The 19,860-nt window shown below is 40.5% G+C and overlaps 1 protein-coding gene across 2 annotated transcripts in view; it reads right to left on the bottom strand.

Annotated features, from left to right (window-relative positions):
- Positions 1 to 9,966, bottom strand: part of WDR86 (WD repeat domain 86) — a 52,416-nt gene extending 42,450 nt beyond the window's left edge. Inside the window, exons 1-2 of one of the 2 annotated variants that reach the window (XM_074193323.1) lie at positions 9,870 to 9,966; positions 9,039 to 9,296 (exon numbers count right to left, since the gene is read on the bottom strand). In XM_074193323.1, coding sequence (XP_074049424.1) covers positions 9,039 to 9,201 — 163 coding nt within the window. In that variant the 5' untranslated portion in view covers positions 9,202 to 9,296; positions 9,870 to 9,966. Of the gene's footprint in view, positions 1 to 9,038; positions 9,744 to 9,869 lie in introns of those variants that run through there. The other variant, XM_074193324.1, reaches the window with a different exon arrangement.
- Between the last annotated feature and the right edge of the window lie 9,894 nt (positions 9,967 to 19,860).

Below are 19,860 nucleotides of genomic sequence, written 5' to 3'. Positions count from 1 at the left end.
CACACAGCTTGTTCAGCAGCACATGGACAAAACATTTCTGGTTTATACTGAATTTTTCCCTTTTCATCTGGATGCTTGACATCACCCAGACAAGGTCTTAGAATCTCGAGGGTCCAGTTTCAAGCTGCCTGACACATTTTCCCTGGATTTGAGCTCAGTTGCTCTTGGAAGCCCTCAACTTCCTGGATTCTGAGAGAAGAAAACTTTAGAAAAAAATTTTTTTTTCAAGAAATGCTCACATCTTCTTGGACAGCAGATACCAGGCCTCTAAGAAAACAGTGTTTGCAGGAATTAAGTAAACATGTGAGGAAACCCTACAGATTAAGTTTCCCTTAAAATACACACAGGATTTAAAAGTTAAGGACAAAATATGTTTGGCAAAATGCAGCCTAGGTTTTTCTTTTTCTTTTTTAGCCACCCCCCCCCCTTCTTTCACTGACCTCAATGCATTTGCAAAATACTTTAAGATTGTCAACAAATCCTTCCTGAGACCGGATCTGTCCCCATGCTTCCTCTCCCTGCCCCCCCACAGCTCAGCCATCAGACAGTCCCAGAATACCAACAGAGAAAAGACAGCAGCAACTTTTTAACACTGTAATGGTGCTTCTCATTAACTACTTCACAGGAAAAGTTGATTGAGAGAATTGGAAAAACAACAGATAACTTATAAACTGGGGCAGAGGAAATGGTACAGTACAAGGGAATGGACCAGTTGGGGACAGGGCAATGAAGTCAGAAGCCTCTGATTCTGGTTGACCCTGGGCAAGTCTCTTCCCAGAGCCTGTTTACTTTTAATTATAAAACAAGGATGATGGATTAGCTGAGGGAAAGACTGCTTCCTTGTAGTACATGTAATTAAAGAGCACGGGATTTGGAAGCCCTGCCCCCTACTTCCCACCTGTTTGAGTGGACAAGCTTCATCACCATTATTGGTTGGCAGTTTTCACATCTAAGTAAGGGGCTTAGGGTAGATGATCTCTAGTATCTCTTATACTTTCAGCCTTCTGTCTACAGAGCAACGGAACACATACCAATTCTTGGTATATATACCATTTTATTCTGTCATTAAATCTATTAAATTATGCTTGAATTCATTTTTACTGGGGCTGCTCCCCCTCCTTCCCCCACCACCACCATCACTCCAGGTCAGTAAACTCTCCTATTGTAAAGAGCTCTGTTCTCCCAACCCCCATTCCTACTGCTTCTCGGCTTGTCTGACCATCTGGAATTGAACCCTGTGGCTTATTTTCTTTGCAGAAGCAACCCACCCCACATCTGAAAACAGAACCAGCAATGACTCATGGTTTTGAGGGCTTCATCAACAATAAGCAAATCCCACAATGATTAGGAAGATCTTCTAGGAAGCACACTGGGGAAGCTTTTCAGTGGGATCTCTGGCTGTGCCAGGGCTTTGCAGAGTTAATTTAGAATGGCATCATCCATCAGGATCCAAGCCCTCCATCCTACACTGCAGCAGTGTAACATAATGATGATGACATAATAGATTGAGTGTATTAAACAAGGGATAAATGAAAACAAGTGGTTGCAAAACTGAGAGGGATTGGGAGATTTTAAACTGGAAGAGTTTTTATGGGATCATTTAGCCCAATCTCATTTTACCAAAAAAAGAAAGAATAATTTGGATTTATATCCAAAGGGCAATAAAAATGAGCATACCCTTTGATCCAGCAATACCACTATTGGGTCTGTACCCTGAAGAGGTCATGAAAAATGATAAAAACATCACTTGTACAAAAACATTCATAGTAGCCCTGTTTGTGGTGGGCAAGAATTGGAAATTGAGTGAATGTCCATCAATTGGGGAATGGGCAAATTATGGTATATGTTTGTTATGGAACACTATTGTTCTATTAGAAACCAGGAGGGATGGGAATTCAGGGCATCCTGAAAGGATTTGCATGAACTGATGCTGAGTGAGATGAGCAGAACCAGAAAAACACTGTACACCCTAACAGCAACATGGGGGTGATGGTCAACCTTAATGGACTTGCTCATTCCATCAATGCAACAATCAGGGACAATTTTAGGGCATCTGCAGTGGAGAATACCATCTGTATCCAAAGAAAGAATTGTGGAGTTTAAACAAAGACCAAAGACAATATTACTTTTAATTTTTTAAAGGTATCTTATTATGTGATTTTGCTGTCTTATATTTTTTCTTAAGAATGACTTCTCTCGGGGGCGGCTAGGTGGTGCAGTGGATAAAGCACTGGCCCTGGAGTCAGGAGTACCTGGGTTCAAATCCGGTCTCAGACACTTAATAATGACCTAGCTGTGTGGCCTTGGGCAAGCCACTTAACCCCATTTGTCTCGCAAAAAAACCCTAAAAAAAAAAAAAGAGTGACTTCTCTCTCAACACATTCAATTTTGATCAATGCATAGCAAAGAAACAATGTAAAGACTATCAGACTGCCTTCTGTGGGGGTGGGGGGAGGGAAGCAAGATGGGGGGAATTGTAAAATTCAAAAAACAAAAAAAGGAAAAGAAACTGAGGGGGGGGTTGTGGTTAGATGATGGTCCAAGGTCACTAAAGAGTTAATGGGCAGACATAAGATCTGAACCCTAGTCCATCCTGTGTTCTTTTCTTTAGACAAGAACAGAGGTCAAGAAAACAGGTCTTTAGAGGTCTAAAAATCCATAAATGTCAAATTGAAATTTTTTTTTAAAAAAGGACTTTGAAGGTTTGAAGATTGCTTGATTATATCAGTAGTGAAGTTAAAGGTAGGTCTGAAAATAAATTGGTGGAGGATATCAAATTGATAATGTGAGAATTGTTTCCTTAAATTTAAACTACTCTTGTCCAGTTTTATTTTTTTTAGGTTTTTGCAAGGCAATGGGGTTAAGTGTCTTGCCCAAGGCCACACAGCTAGGTCATTATTAAGTGTCTGAGGCCGGATTTGAACTCAGGTATTCCTGACTCCAGGACTGGTGCACCCTGTGGCACTGTGCCACCTAGCCACCCTAAACTACTCTTAAGTGAAAATATTGACACAGTTATGACAGAGGAGTTTTTGAGATTTTGTTCATTTAGGGTCAACTATTTTTTAAGAAAATTATATTTGCCAAAAGTTACTTTTTTCTAAGGGGGAGGGCAATAAAGAAGGAAGAGGAAAAGACAAAAAAGAAGATAAAAATGGGTCATCTTAATAGGAACATATGGAGAAGAGTTCATAGACTCTGACCTCTGAGGTTGAGGGATTTGCTATATTTGTATCAGTAAAGCATGATAAAGTAACTATTTAAACTTGTCCAGGAGAATAACATCTCCTTTTCAGGGTAGTTTTGGAGATCAAATGAGATATTTCTGAAATGCTTAGTACAGTGTCTAGCACCATTGAGCACTGTTGTGAAGATACATTATTATTCCCTAGCTCAAAGCTGTTGCCAATCATTAAGAGATGATCAAAGCTCCTCTTTTAGTGAGAGCTTATGATTTCTGAAAAATCCCTGAGCATTTATTAGGTAACTACTATGTCCAACTAATGGCTAATTGCTAGGTTATAAGTATACAAAGATTAGAATGAAACAATCTCTGTCTTCAAAGAGCTTACATTCTATCATAATACATTCTATATAACACATTGTATATGTTATATAAAATATATAAATCTATGAAATACACACAGCAAAAATTTATGGGAGAATCAGAAAAGCCTTCATATCTGAGCAGACTGGAGCTAAGAGTAGAGTTTTGGTGAAAACAAAGACTTTGAAGAGATAGATGCAAAGTAGGAATGTCTTCTAGGCTTGGGAACCACCAGTTGGAAGGAATGTAAATTTCTTGGGCTAATGTGCCATGTTTATTGTGTTCTCCATACTCCCACATGAGCTCTGTTAATTATTGAAAAATTTCAGGTAAGAGAACCATGGATGTTTCTGAAAACAGACTAATACAGTTCATCTATCATATATCTATCTCTCTCAGAACTCAACTCACTGACTCACAGGAGAGTGGTTGACTAGACCAACTTAAGACATTGCCACAATACCAGAATCAACAAATGGCCTTCACTCGTTAACTCACTCCTTCTATTGTTCTCCAATACTATTTGACTCATATATTTAAGAACTGACTAAGTTGGAAGCTCAGCAACAAAGATTATCATCTGTGTTGTGACTTCCAATGATGCCTAGTACTGGAGCTTGAGAAATGTTGATAGGCATTAAAAAAAAAGTCACATGAACTGATGGTTAACCTCACACTGAAGCTAAAGGCTTTCTATACAAGATTATCTTTTTATTTTCTTCCTCTTATGCTCTTCCCTCCCCCAACGCATAGATTTCCTCTCTTAGGATTCTAACAACTCTTCTTAGGGTAATGACTCAACATCAGCTCCAGATCAGGAGATCTGGGATCTCTACATTGTATTGTTGGCCACTGAAAATACCTGGAGTTGGGTGTTGATGAAAGAATGACTTGGCAACTGGGGCCTCTAAGATCTGACTGAAATCTAGTCTTCGGTATGGGTTCCTTCAAGTGAAAAGTTCATAAGGGCTTATTTTTTTCAAAACATCAACTATATTTCAATTGGTTTCCTTTGTAATCCTATAACTTTACTATATGCACTTAACATCACTAGATTACATAAGGAGCCCATGACACATAAAAGATCAAAACTCCCTGTTCTTATGATAAGTCTATCTATATTTAGCTCATTTGGGTGTAATCCCAGTTACTAGGAAGGCAGATGCCACTGATCTCTTGAACTGAGAGTTCTCAGCTACATTGAGATATGCCACCAAATGGTTACTCTAATTGGGTGTCTACATTAACATGGCATGGGGGGGGTGTTGAGAGTGGTTTCCCAAGTCATCCAAGGAGGGGCTAAAAGTTGGTCAGAAATGGTGCAGTCCAAGCATCTGTGCAGATTGGGTGGGACTATGAGCAGTCCCATGATTTCAGCATGTTAGGAGAGTCAACAGTGCCTACCAAGTGAGGGGAATGGAAGAATTCTCTTTTTACCCACCCCAGCAGTTTGTCAACTTCTTGTCATATAGGCAAATGGATGGTGATTTCAAGATGGATCTTGTGAGCAATTGTATGGGAGAAATCCTGGGTTCTTTGTTCAGAAGATGGCTGGTAGCCAGTTGGACTGCTTGTTTTATTATTATTATTAAAGTTTATATTTGGTATATACTTATATGTACATATTTTCTCCCCAGAGAGAATGTATGGGAGGAGATATTTCCCCTCCCCGAAATAGAGGGGTGGGTAGGAATAAAATGTACACCCTTATTCCTGATGGCCAAGAATAGGGACAGGAATGGATTCATCTTTGTTCGAATTTCCAGTGCCTCACTCATTGTCTAGGATATAATAAGATTTAATAAATTTTCAGTGATCAATTGCTCAATTTATAGAAGTATTCATAATCCTTTTCACAGTAAATCTCCTGAGCATATAATAACTAATGTTTATACAGCATTTACTTCATAAGGTTTGCAAAGTGCTTTCTCATTTGAAATATGGCCAAATTACAAAATAAATCTGATTTCTATAAAACTTCAGCAGCATATCTATAATAAGGTGAGGCACAGTTGAATTCTCTTTTTATAACCAGGAGTTTCTGCATCAGAGATAATCATCACCAGAAGGAGGAGATTAATCCCTGACCTGTCTTGACAAGAGACATAGAAGGAATCATTTAGATAGTACAAGGTCAAGGTTAAGTGTAAAATGCTTATTAAGCAGACTGGGCCAATTATATCGAGTCTGGTTTTAAATATCAACTTCCTGGAATATTAAGAGAGTTACTGTTATAAGTTATTGGATTCTATTTGGAGTCTCTTCTCAAAGTGAGCTTATGAGTCTCTGTATTTAGTATTTCTATTTTTATGAATATATTGCTGCTCCATAATTTCATTTCTATTGTATACTGAAGACCTTTCTATTGTCCTCTGTTGAGAAACTCTTAACATGAGCCAAACATAAATTTCAGGTAATATTCCAATGGGGGAATGGGGTCAGGATATAAAGAGTCAAAGAATGTGAAAAAAAGGAGGCTAGTCCCTCTTGTTAGAAATCAAGTTCCCCTTGGTCCCTAAACATGGGTGTTGAATAGAGGTTGGGAGAGTGTTGGGCCCAAAAGTGATTCTCATTTTTATTATTATAGTTAACATATTGTTTTTCCCAGCAGGATGTAAAGTCCTTGAGATAAGGGACTCTTATTTTTTGTCTTTTTTTATCCCCAGTGACTAATAGAATACTTGCACATAGAGAGTAATTAATAATTTTAAATTACTAAATTACTAATTTAATGTAATGATTAAATTATTAATATGGAAATATATTTTACATAAACACATATGTATTACCTATATCAGATTGATCACCATTTGGGGGGAGGAGAGGAAGGTATAGAATTTGGGACTTGAAACCTTTTTAATAGAATCGAGAAACATTTTTTGAAGCAATAAGTATAATTGCTTAATTTATAGAAGGATTATTAATGATGGGTTCCTTTTCATAGAGAATGTCCTGAATACATTTGAAACATCCAAATGCCAACAAAAATTCTGATTTCATTAAAATATCTCAGTAACATGACTGCAATGGGGTAAGACACACTTTCTTTTTATAGTTACCTTTTCTCAAGGAGTTCAAAGGGAAACAGGAGTTTATCCTAGGCTCTGATTCTATCCATTCTCTGATTCTAGATCCATACAACCAAGAATTCCCCATTCAATTCTCCCACTTCTTTACTACCTTCTCCAATTTTCCCCCACTGCAACCTACAACTACCAGAGAATCACATTTTCATGGATAGTTATCCATGCAACCCATAGCTGGCCTCAATACTTTCTACTCTTTGGCTTATAAAAGAGGCAGCCTCTCTGACCTGCAGTATCTGAGTGGTAAGCATTTTACTGAATTCCAGTGCTCAGGGACAGACAGTGCTTCAGAAGTTACCAAGTCTTCTTTCTTGAGAATCAAAGATCAACTAATCTGTATTTATTGAGTGCCATGAAACCTGATGGGGGCAAGTTCTACCATCCATTCTGTAGGGATCTGATGTGTCTACCATTGATGGTTCTCTGCCTCATGGGGCACCTGAAGGCAGCTTCCTTTCTTGGATTCCTAATTCTCTCCTTGGTAGGCCACTACAAAAGTAAGTACAAAAGCACAAAGTCCCTGATTTCTAGGAGGTATGTTCTTTTAAGAAAAAAGATTAGCTCTTTCTTCCAGCAAGTATCCATTGATTCAAATCCACCCTTCCAGGTAATGATAAGTTAATGTAAGTTAATATCCCCCCCCCCCCCCCCAATTGAGCATTTAACTTCACTAGCCCTCTGAAATCCCAAACCATCAAGAAGGAAAAATTTGAGAGGGAAAGAGCAACTTTTTCTCCTCTTACATATGAAAATTTCCTTCTGAGTAGGATCAATCCTCAATCAAGGGACTAAGGATTCAGAAACAGAGATGACTTCCTGAGAATGAGGTGTAAATATAATGAAGCTGGAGAAGGCAGGTGGAAATAGAAACAGAAGGAGATGAAGAAGGGACAAGAGATGGCTGTGAGCAAAGGAAGGAAAAAAATGGGCCCAGTTTGAGGAAAGATGCTTTGGCATCTCCAAGGGAGCACTTTAAGGAAAGGAAATATCAGACTGGTCTGTGCCAAAAATGGTATGATCACCTATATAAAATGTTACCACTTACTTTTCTGAGAATATAGATACAAAAATGAGTGCCAAATCACAATATATTTTTAAAGCTGGTGTAGAATTTGGAAAATATTTCCACTTTTGGGAGAGACTGGACTTCACTTAAATCAGTAGACCTCCTGGGGTCTACTAAAGCTTACAGTGAATCACCATTCTTTTTTGGCCACAGAGAAACAGCTGTTTGATGGTGGTAGTTGTTGTTTTGGTTCTTTTTTTTTTTTTTTAATTTGTAGCAAAGTCTCAGGAGTCAGAATAAATATTAGCAATTATTAAATAAGCCAAAGTTTAATTTTTATTTGATTGTGCATACTTTAAAATATCTTTTTTTCAACAAAACAAAAAGGGGGACCATGATACCATGAAAAGAACACAGGTACTGGTCACTGATGATTGGCTTTTGACAATTCACTTAAAGTCCCTAGGCCTCGACTTTTTCATATTCAAGATAAAAGGGCCTCTGAGGTCTCTATAAGCTAATGATTTAGCACAGCACCCTCTCACTCAAATCCAATTCATGTGCTTGTTATGGCATCTCCTCGCCTGATGACATGGTCTTCTTCCAGAAGGAAGGAAAAACATCTTCATCATCAACTTTAGGGCTAAGGAGATATAGAGTGGTAAGATGTCACAAAATTTTTAAAAAATGTAAACTGCCTAAAGATAACCTTTGAGCCAAAACTCTCCAAAAGAGGGCAGTAGGAAGACAGAAAATTAAAGAGTAAGTTCAATAAATATGAACTGGTAGAAAGAGTTCCTTACCTGGAGCCTCCTACATGGAAGATGGTTTTTAAAAAAAGAAGAAAAAGATAGATAAATCATAGGGGCACCCTTAGTAACTAACTACCTTTCTTACTTTATTTAAAACTCACAGAATCAGGAGTTATCAAAGCTGGAAATGACTTAGTGTTTCAAAGCTAGTTCTTGGCAGGGTCAGGACTAGACCTCAGGTTTCCTGCCTCCTAACCCAGAGTTTTATCAAAATTCAGTTTGCTGATGAATATTCTACATGGGTCTCCCAGTTACCCAACCTCCTCCATGGATCAGACATATGCATCCTGTATATTACCTCCCAGAAGGAGATTTGACATCCTGTCCAAAATGGCCAAGTCTACTATGTGTTCATAAGGCTGTGACCCTGCTTTAAAAACTCTTGGTAAGATGAGAAAGCTGGAAGGTTCCACTTATCTCAGACTTTGGGGAGACCTTATCTACTGAGCCCTAGAGGATGGAGGGGAGCTAGGGAGAGGCAGAAGGGAAGCTAGGCTAACTAAGGGGCCATGTAGCACTTTCTGGGAGACCAGAAGGGTCCCAGAGAGGGGGAGGGCTAAGGAGTCAGGCCAGAGAGCGCTCTCTACCTTGGAAATGTCCATGACATTGGCTGTCATCGGTGCTCCAGAGACGGGCAGTGCCATCCTCACTGCCCGTCAGCAGCCTCCGGCCGTCGGGGCTCAGACTGAGCCAGTTGATGCCTCCTCTGTGATCTGTGCAGACCCTCAAGGCAGAGCCATTGCTCCCCATTCTGCCCCTCTAGGGAGGGCCACCCCAGCCGAATGAAATCAGGTTCTTCCAGCGACTACCTTCAGACATCACCTTAGGAATCGCACCTCAAGAACCTGCAAAAGGTATTCATGTGATCTTGAGGGTACAAACCATGCATTCCCAGAAACACTCCTGCTCCTACCAAAAGCAGAGCCCCAATCTGGCCCCTCTTATCTAGCCACTCATTATTTCTTAAAACAATAATAACCCAAGAGAAAAAAGTCAACCCAAGTGAGTGAATGTATCTTTTCAAACTAGACCCAGCAAAGTAAGATTTCACCTCCTCACCCTCCTTCTCTGCCCCTCACACCAGTTCTCAGGTTCGGGGCTGGAATTCATTGTCTGGAGAATAACCAGATCCCTTCCCCCCATTCCCAGCTCCCTACAAGTCTCCCCTCTTTTGAGCCAGGAGGAATTCCCTTTCCAGGACGTATTCCTGGTGGGAGGTGCCCCCTCGATTTTAGCTGAACCCACTGTCAGCCTCCGCCCGGGGGGGCTCCAGGTCAGGACCGTTAAGGAGTCCCGTGAGAAGAGATTGCTCTCAAGCCCCCCCCTCCCCTCACCTCCTGCGGCCCCCCAGGTCCACCTAAAACCCCGAGCAGAGGGAAAGCTTCCAGCCTCATCCCGAGCTGCAGCAACTCACGGACCTGCCCGTGGGGTGATGGGGGGTCCTCTCCCCTAAGCCCTGCCCTCTCTCCACTGCCAGCCCTCCCGGTGCAGGGCTAAGGAACAATAAAGCCAGGCTGGCCCTTCCTCGGAGACCACCCCTCAACTATCCCCTCCCACTTTCCGGGACTGCTTCCCTTACTCTCCAGCCTCCTCCCCCCGAGCTCCCGAGGCTCCCCCTGCTCCCCGGCGCCCAGCCGAGCTCACCTTTGCCCGCGGCCCCCCGGCGCCCTCTCCTCCCCTGCCCAGCCCCGAGCCAGGCTCCACGTGGAACGTCCCCCCGCGCCCCGACCCTTCCCCGGCCACTCGGGCCGGCTCCACGCAGCGCCCCGCCCCCTCACCTTTCCCAAAGGCCGGAGCAGAGAGGGAGACCGCGGGGGGTGGGGGAGGAGGAAGAGGAGGATCCGTCCTCCTGTCCCGGGGGAGGGGGGAAGCGCCCCTCGGAGCGCGGCCCCGGCCTCACCCCTCCTGCCAGGGGAGCCGGGGAGGGGGCGGCCGGCCTGGGTCAGGCCTGGGGAGGTGGCGAACGGGAGGGGAGAGGCAAGCCGACCCCCTCCCTCCTCCTCCGAAAAGGCCCATACCCCAAAAGGTGAAGTACGCCACCCCCAAAAGGCAGTTTTCCCAGACCTTGGGGTTCCGCGAAGTCTGAACCCGCGAAAGTTGAGGTGCAGCCCTACCCGGGCTTGGCACCACAAACTGCGTGAACCCCCCGAAAGTGAGGGATAAGAGGCGAGGCTCCTCAGAGCATGGGGCTAGATACTGTGTGCCCCCCCCAAAGTGGGGCTGCGTGCTGGACGAAGCCGCCAGAACCGGAGAGTCGGGCCGGAGGGAAGGAGCCGAGCGCCCAGAGCGCCGCACCCCGCGGACCCCCATCGGCAGCGCCGAGCCGGCCCGGCCCGCGCCCCGCCACTGTTTGCTTTGCACCCTTTACACTGGGGACGCAGACTTTGTGGCTTATGTCGTGGGCTATTTATTCCATTAGAAATTAAGCCAGGGGTCGCTGGGGGGGGGGGACCTGGTGAGCCCCAAGGTCCTTCCCCCACGGTCCGGGCTGGCACTCCTCTGCTTTCCAGGAAGACCAGGAGACTATGCCTAAGTCCGGGCTAGCAAGAGGCGGGCAAGCGCATCCTGCAATCAGGAGGCAAGCACCCCGGGCTTTTGGTGGGACTCCCCTCCCCCTCCGAACCCCCCCCATCCCTCCCCCCCAAGGCTTCAAACTGCAGCGGATCTGCCGGCCGAGGTCTCTGCAGGAATCCCAAGACCCGGGCACTTGAACCCTGTCCCAGAGCGTCTTTCTCCTGTTTCTCATTAATGCCGCGGGTCGGGAGTCGGCTCAGTTCATCCGCCCCGCAAGTGAAGGGAGGATGGAGGAGGAGGAGGGGAGGGCGTGTGGCGAGGTGGGGAGGGGTTGACCCACTCGCCTCAGGCTCCCTCTAGGTCCTAAAGGTAGCAAGATGCCCCAAATCTTTTGTAGCCCCTTCCCCAAATCTGGAAGATAGAAAAGGGTCTATGACTCCATCAAATGATCAGAGAAAGTGTCCGTAGCCTCTTTACAAGACCATCCCACTGGGGCTAAAGCTGGCCTGGGGCAGAAGAAACGGAAAAGGGACTATTAAATGGGGCTGGGTAACCCTTACTAAGTGCCACTGGGAGGGACGGGATCTGAACCTAACCGTGTGGTAGTGTACAATATTAGTGGTGAGATAAGAGTAATCCTTCACTCTATCATTTATATAGGCCATCTTTCCCCCTCCTTTCCATTTTTATTGCTACCGTAATAAACAATTTATCTTTTCCTAGATCAATGCCTTCTTAGCTGAATTCTCTGATTTTCTTCTTTTTCTTTACTATGCTTATTTTTTCAGTGCCCATCCTGCCTTAAATAGAATCATTTGATGAAAGTTTTCTCCCTTCAAGGAGAAAATAAATTCCTCCATAAATTCTCTTCTGATATAAGGTCTCCTTTTCTCAAATCTCTCATCCCAAACACTTCACGCTTCTAATCACTCCTACCCCAGTCTGATTAAATTAATTCCAAGATAGATAGATGGCAGGGGCTTTGTTTGAATTCATTTTTATACTGTATTTTCATGTTTTAACGATTAATAATTATTTAATTAACATTAGTAGGACCAGAATTTAAGAATATTTCAAAAAAGTCAAGCAAATGTGGGCAGCAAATTGACAAGACAATGAAAAGAAGAGGAAAGGATATAAAACATAGTTATTGTCAAAAACATTGACACATGTTTATCTATCACACTTATTCAACTATTCTTTATTTGTTGGGCATCCTCTTGGTCTCCAGTTTTTTGTGTTTCCACAAAAAGAAAGCCTTGTTTGTTGTATCCAATGACTAGTCCAACTTCATGACTGAGCAGATCATGTCTCTCTTATTCTTAATTCCTCCATTTGTCAAATGACCAGGTTAGGCTAGAAACTAGGTAATCTTTAGGAGCCCTTTGAGATCTCAAACAGGAACTCTAGACTAAACTAAACAAAAACTTTAGAATTGTAGGTGCTTCTAGTATCCTACAAAAAGTCTGAAAGAACCAGAGTTCAAATCCTACCTCTAACCCCTAGTTGTGTGACTATGACTACTTAACTTTTCTGAACCTCAGAGATAATATAATATTTATGACCATTGCCTGACTCATGGTAGATACTTAATACTTTCCTTCCTTCCTCTCACCCTCTCTCTCTGTCCTCCCCACCTTCTTCCCTCCCCCCCCCCCTCAATTTCCTAAAAGGGACATAACAATTATGCATGGTCAGCCAAACCAACCACCAATGATTGCATAAATAAAATCTATGTCTCATTCTGCACCCTAAATTCATCACTTATCTGTAAAGTATACCACATTTCATCATCTATATTCTAAAATTAGAAACAGTCATTGTATTGATCTACTTTCAAAGTTTACAGTGATGTTATTGTATTCTCCTGGTTCTATTCATTTTATTTTTTGACAATTTATAAAAGTGCTTAAAATTGTTCATTTTTATGATATTGATGTTACAATTTTTTGCTCACTTCATTCTGCTTCAGTTCATGTCTTTCCATGTATTTTAAACTATTCTTTTAGTTCTTACAATTCAATAAAACTTCATATATATATGCATATATGTCTATCTGTCTCTATATCTTTCTATCACACTTATTCAACCATTCTTTATATGTTGGACATTCTCTTGGTTTTCAGTCTTTGTGTTTCCATAAAAAACTGCTATAAATCTTTTTTTTGAACTTAAATTACTTTTCCTTAAAACAATTTGGAAACTCAACATATTAGAACAAATTGGATATACAAAATGTAGAAGGAAATTTATCTAATACCCTAGTATTTGATAATGTTTGTCCTTCATTCTTTTTTTTTTTTTTTTTTTAGGTTTTTGCAAGGCAAATGGCGTTAAGTGGCTTGCCCAAGGCCACATGGCTAGGGTAATTATTAAGTGTCACAGACCAGATTTGAACCCAGGTACACCTGACTCCAAGGCTGGTGCTTTATCCACTATGTTGTCCTTCATTCTTGAAGAAGACCATGACTTCGGGGAGATGAGACCATGACATGCTCATGAATTGGATTTGAGTAAGAGGTTGCTTTATTCAGTCACCAGCCTCACTTTCTCCCCCAGAGTCATCTGGGTTCAGTGGCCAGATATGAACAGGATGACTGGAGATGGTCCTGAATAAGAGGCAATCAGTGTTGAGTGACTTGTCCAAAGTCACACAGATAGTAAGTTTTGAGGCTGGATTCAAACTCCTGTTTTCCTGACTCCAAGGACAGGGCTCTATCTACTGCACTACCTTGCTGCCCAATATTTGGCAAACTCAAAGATGGTAGTCATGATAAGAACTCAGTGTTCCTGCTAGGAAAATCAAAGTATTTAAGAAATTAGATTTACATCAACAACTCACATCTTATACAAAGAAGACTCCAAATGACTATTTGATCAAAATATAAAAAATAACATCATAAACAAATTAAGAGAAATTTAGAAAATTATTAATCGGATCTATGATAAGAGAAAAGTTCATGACAAAACAAGGGATAGAGAGGATCTCTATAGATAATTACATAAATTAAAAATTTTGTGCATAAACAAACATAACAAAACTAAAAGTAAAAGTTTGTGCATAAACAAACTTAATAAAACTAAAAGTAAAAATGCAGGCAGATTTTGATGGAGTTCTTGCTTCTTGCTTTTGTATCATAGCAATGATGATTGAATCATTGTAACCTAACCCATTCTTCTTTGGGCTTTTCTAACTGGTTAGAAGTTGTTTTTTTTTTTTTTAGCATGACGACTTAAATGACATCGATACTTGATCCTAGAGGGATCTCATATTAGAATTTCATGCGTACAAATATGTATTTGTAAGACCATTCACTATGTACAACCACATCACTTTGAAGGTTGCAAGGACAAGAGTTGGTGAAACTCTTAACACATGGTCGGGTTTTTGTTTTGGCAGCTGTGTGGAGGCTGAACTAGAGAGAGGAGAAGTTGGAAATAGATATACCAGCTAAAGCAAGGATGACAGACTATGGTATGAATAGAAAGAAGACAGGAAAAAAAATGTGAGGGTAGAATCAATAAAATTTGGATCCTTTTGGTCTAGTCATTCTACTGGTCCTGACTCAACTGTAATGTCATCCTCTGCCTTTTACTTTGCCAGATACTTTGCCAGATAACTTGCCTAAATCCACTATAATATATCATTGAGATATGTAGATACATACATACATGCAATCATACATATAGATCTACAGACAGATATGAAGACATATGTATACATGCAGAGACATGCCAGACTAAGATAATTTTCCTTTTGCTGATAGGGTTACTAGATTGGAAGGTCGGAAAAAACACTTCTGCCATATGATAGAGAGAAAGAGATAGAGTGCTCTATGTATATGTGCACATGTGTAAAGAGTTATAAATGTGTTATATGTGTGTTATATACATATGGGAATATGTGTTTATGTATGTAGGAAGATATAGATATGTGAGATATATGCTTATATACAAAGATATATTTCCACATGTATATATGCATACATAGACATATTTTCCATTTCTCCCTATATATATATATATTCATATCCAGAGAGATATTTTTCTTACCTTCCAATCTAGTAACCTTATCAACCAAAAGAAAAAGTATTAGCCTGTCATAATCTTGCCCTCATTAAATCTTTCCTCACTCTAAAAATACTCACAAACCATCTCTTTGATAATACATTCTAGAATTTTTCTAGATATTAAATGTCAAGTTCATTCCCAAATGGGAAATTCATCCATCTCCTCTCCTTTGGAATATTCACCAGCCTTTTCTCTCACCTGAAATAAACTAAGGATGTACATAGACTCTTTCTACCTATTCTCTCCTATTTCCCTCCCTACCACTCCAATGAAACTCATGTGAAATTATAATTGTTAGATTCATTTGCAACTACACAGAATGAGGTGTGGTGATGTGGGGAAAAGAGTGGGCTGTTCAATATGAAAACACATGTTCAAGTTTTTGTAGTGGCATATACTAAGTGACTGTGAACAAATTGAGGCTCCATTTTTATCATCTGTAGAATGGGAATAAAAATATTTGCTCTTCCAGAGTTGCTGCACATAAATATGTATTATTATTATTGTTGATGCTGCTCCCTTCTGCATAATTTCTTTCCTCTCTCAGCCTCTCTTCCCTGATTTGAGAGACTACATTGACCTTAGTTTGTTGACTTTCACATGGTACTTCCCATTGTCTTATTCCTTCAAGGACCTGACCCTGCCCACAGCCTCTCATCCCGGGAATAGGTCAACGTGTGGTTTGTCTAGATCTGGAAAATATTACAGGGTGGGAAGGAATCGGTTTTCAGAGAACAAAAGAAATAGAAATGAATTCCCACAATAGCTGGCAAGCATTCCAGACAATGTTCTATGTAGAGAACAGGGCGTGAGCACCCCCAGAAAGCTGACTAAGGATATTCCTCCTATGCCAATTCCACCAAGGAGGGTTTCAAGTCTGTTTCCAAAATAAAGGGTAGGGATGTCCCATGGCAGTGTTTGGTCACTTAGGTGGGATACAAAATTTTCCTGCCTTCTTTCCTTTTTGCCTTTCTTTCTCCAGCCTCTTGATGCCTGAACAAAATATTTTATTCAAAAACAAGAAAAAGGACATAAAATGCAGTTGCACATGAGAGAGAGAGGTCTCAATTGATATTCACACTGAAGTATAAATATCAGTGACAATAGAACCTCTCTCTCTCTACTATCTCTGATATTGCACTTTTACTTAGGACTGAATTAGGATGAATTACTTCTCTTCCCCGTACCCAGCAGCTTCCTTCATCATATTTAATTGAATCTTGGAGTTTAAAGAAGCTCTTTAAAGAAGCTTCTACCCTCTTCTTTCCCCCATCTTCCATTTGGGCTCACACCTGTGAATCATCTGAGAGATGGACAACCCTGTCCAGATGCTGAAGCTTCAAGTCCCTGAACTAGCTTGTCTTGCAAGTTAATTCTGTATATATATATCTCATCCTCTTACTGGAAAACAAGACTCGAGGACAAGGGCTGTTTTTGTTTTGAAAGTCATATTCCTAACTGCCTAGACACAGTAACACTCAATAAACATATGATAAATTGCATCAAATGTAGGGAGAAGTTATAAATAAATATAAATAAAATTTTAATGGTTGCATTTCAGATACAGGGAAATTTTACATTATTTTACGTTATTCATTTCTGAATGCATTCCTTCCCATTAAACCATCCCATATAACAATGATTTTAAAGGAAGTTTTAAAAAAGGGCAGTTCAATAAAAATCAACTAACGAATCAATTGCATTTGACAATGCATGTGATTTCCACATCCAGTCTTTCACCTATGCAATAAAGGGAGTTTCATTTTTCTCAACTTATCTCTAGTTCAAAACTTGATCATGTTATATAATATTCAATTTAATTTTATTGTCATTTTCATTTTATAGTGATTGTACATCTTTTTCATGTTACAGTGATTGTGTATATCATTTTCCTAGATCTTTACTCTCTTATCAATTCATATAAATCTCCTTATGCTTTTCTCAATTAGAGTAGGAGTTTTAAGGTGGGGTTGTTGAGAGAGAAGGCTTATAACAATACATGCTAGCATCATTTGTCCTTCCTTCATTGAACTCTAATAAAAAAAAGGGAACTGGAGAAAGAGCAGGTAGGGGTAGAAAAGAGAAAGATTTAAACATCTGTTTTATTCATAATAGGCACTTAATAAATTTCATTAAATTGAGTTGAACCCCACTCCAGGCAAAGCAGAGATCTATGAGATACACCTTGAAGCTTAGTTTAATGTCTTCATTTTTGGGGGAAAAAGACACTGAAGTTCAGGGACTTGAAGTAGATTGTCCAAGTTGACCTAGGTAGTGAGGAGGCACATCCAGGATTCAAACTCAGGTTTTCATACTTTAGATCCAGTGTTCTTTCCACTCTACCACCTTGCTTCTTAACTCGGTGTGGAGAAAAGAACTCTGAACTTAAAGGCAGAGATCTAAATGTGACTTTCAGTTCTACCATGAGTGAAATGCACAGCATAGGTACCAAACTGATTTACCAATACATGTACCAACTAGTGTAATAGAAACATTAAATCAGACTTACATTCATCAGTGCCTTCTCATTCTTTATTAATCAATGGCTTGCAGTTATCTATTCAATAATATAAACATTGTCCCTCTAGGGACAAACCACCAACTGGTTTCCTAATCTGTAAAATAAAAGGGGTTAAACTAAGTGATCATTTAAGGTCTTTTCTAGTTCTGATAATATGTTAAACTCCTTGTGTGTAAGGGCCTATTTCAACTCAAAGAAATTAAGAAAGGAGAAAAAGTAAAATAAAAAATGAACAACTAACAAAAACAAAAATGTATACAAGAAAAAAATCCCCCCCAAACTTTCCTCTTCAGAGAGGAAGTCTAGTCCTAAATGAGTTGCCATGTTATGTGAGGCTTTCTCAATAAGAATTTATGATTTGAAGTCAATTGGAAAGTGAGAAACTAAACTGGGTTAGATGAATATTCCTCCAATGGAGATTCAGATTGAGATAAAAATGGAGATTGAAGCAAAAATGGAGTTGGGATTGATGGGAAATCAGCCAGTTCCCCTCTAGTGAAAATTTGTTCCCCCTCCAAGAATGAAAAAAGACTTAAGTTTCCAGATCATTGGGCAACACCATTCCTATAGACACAGAGGCCTAGGGATTCCAGATTACCATGTAGATTCATGATATTATAAAGTTTGCAGACTAGACCTATTTAAAAAAGCAGTTAATCACCAAAGATACAGGGGGGGGTCTCCCCAAAGAGGATTAGGTACATGAGGTTAATCAGAAGCCAATACCTCATATCTTAGATGAGTCCCTCAAATGACTCAGGACCCCCCATGAAGTCTTTGGGTTCATAGAAAACAAGTTCAGTGCTGGAAGTTAATGCCAAGAGGGTAATTTTCTTTTCTTGGCTCATTGTCCCCACCTGGAGTAACTCCAAGAAAATTTCCTAATCTACTCATGAAATAGCTCATATCTAAATTTCCCCAAATGTGTGTACAAGGGTCTCCAGCTCCCATACAAGAACTCAAAGTGGCAGAAGCAAATTAGGTATGGAAGATTTTTTATTTTTCCACATAGAAAAAAGGAAAGGACCTACAGCATTCATAGACTACATCAAATAGTTAACAGGAGTCATCAGTTCCCCCAAAAGGGAATTAATATTGTTACTGAGACAACCCTGTGATAGCCCTTTGGGTTTCTTTTATCCCATGGAGTCCTATCCAGTCCCTACCAAGACAGTCTCTCCCTCAGAAAGCAGACAGTGGTACTTCTCAAGGTCTATACATTACAAACTCATTGGGATGATTGGGGAACACTTAAACAGACCAAGGATTATCTTGACCAACTTTTTTCCTGTTGTAATCACCGAATGGACATTTCTTTAGTCAAACTGATGCCAGTTAAAGACCTTAGCTTAAAAAGGCCAAAGTGTCCTATCCAGGGCCATCTCCAGTCACCCTGATCCATGTCTGGCCATTGGACCTAGATGTCTCTGGAGGAGAAACTGAGGCTGTTAACTTTGCACAGTATCCCCTCACTTAAATCTAATTCAATTGAATATCATGCCATCATTTCTCCTGGAGTTATAGTCCTCTACAATAATGAAGGACAAGCAACAACAACCTGTTCCTTACGTATGAATCAACTAAGAAAAAAAATCTGTGTTCTTCAACAGATTGTTACAATATGTTTTTACCATTCCTTCTCCTTAAGTAATTAAAGATCCAAAGGTCAAAACCAAAAGTTTAAAAATTTCATGATGACTTTTTAAGAAAGGCAATATGGTGTAGTTGGAAGCTTACCAGATAGGAAGTCAAGACACATATTCTAGTCTGGCTCTGTCACTTATTGGATGTCTGACCTTGCACACACTTCCATTCTCTTAACCTCAGTTTCCTTGTAAAATGAGGGTATTGGATTAGGTGATTTTTTTTTCAGTTTTTGCAAGGCAATAGGGTTAAGTGACTTGCCCAAGGCCACACAGCTAGGTAATTATTAAGTGTCTGAGGTTGGATTTGAACCCAGGTACTCCTGACTCCAAGGCTGGTGCTCTATCCACTGTGCCACCTAGCTGCCCCCAGGATTTGATGATCTTTAAGGTTAGTTCCTACTCTAGCAAGGCTAAGTTTCCATGAAGACCCCATTTTATTTTTAAGGAGAAGAGTAATAGAGAGTGTACCTGTGATTTCATTGTTAAGGAGAACTTCCAGATGGGAAGACTCATTGACTTTCCCAATGCAGACCACCATCTTCTCTGCAACCTAGAGTCAACAACAGAGCATTGAGAAGTTAGGTGACAGACCCCAGATCACATCACCACTCTGTGTCAGAGGCAGGCCTTGAAATCCAGACTTAACTGAGTCAGAAA

Source organism: Macrotis lagotis, chromosome 7, assembly GCF_037893015.1.
Source record: "Macrotis lagotis isolate mMagLag1 chromosome 7, bilby.v1.9.chrom.fasta, whole genome shotgun sequence".
Classification (NCBI taxonomy): Eukaryota; Metazoa; Chordata; class Mammalia; order Peramelemorphia; family Peramelidae; genus Macrotis; species Macrotis lagotis.
This window is presented reverse-complemented; position numbering and strand designations above follow the sequence as displayed.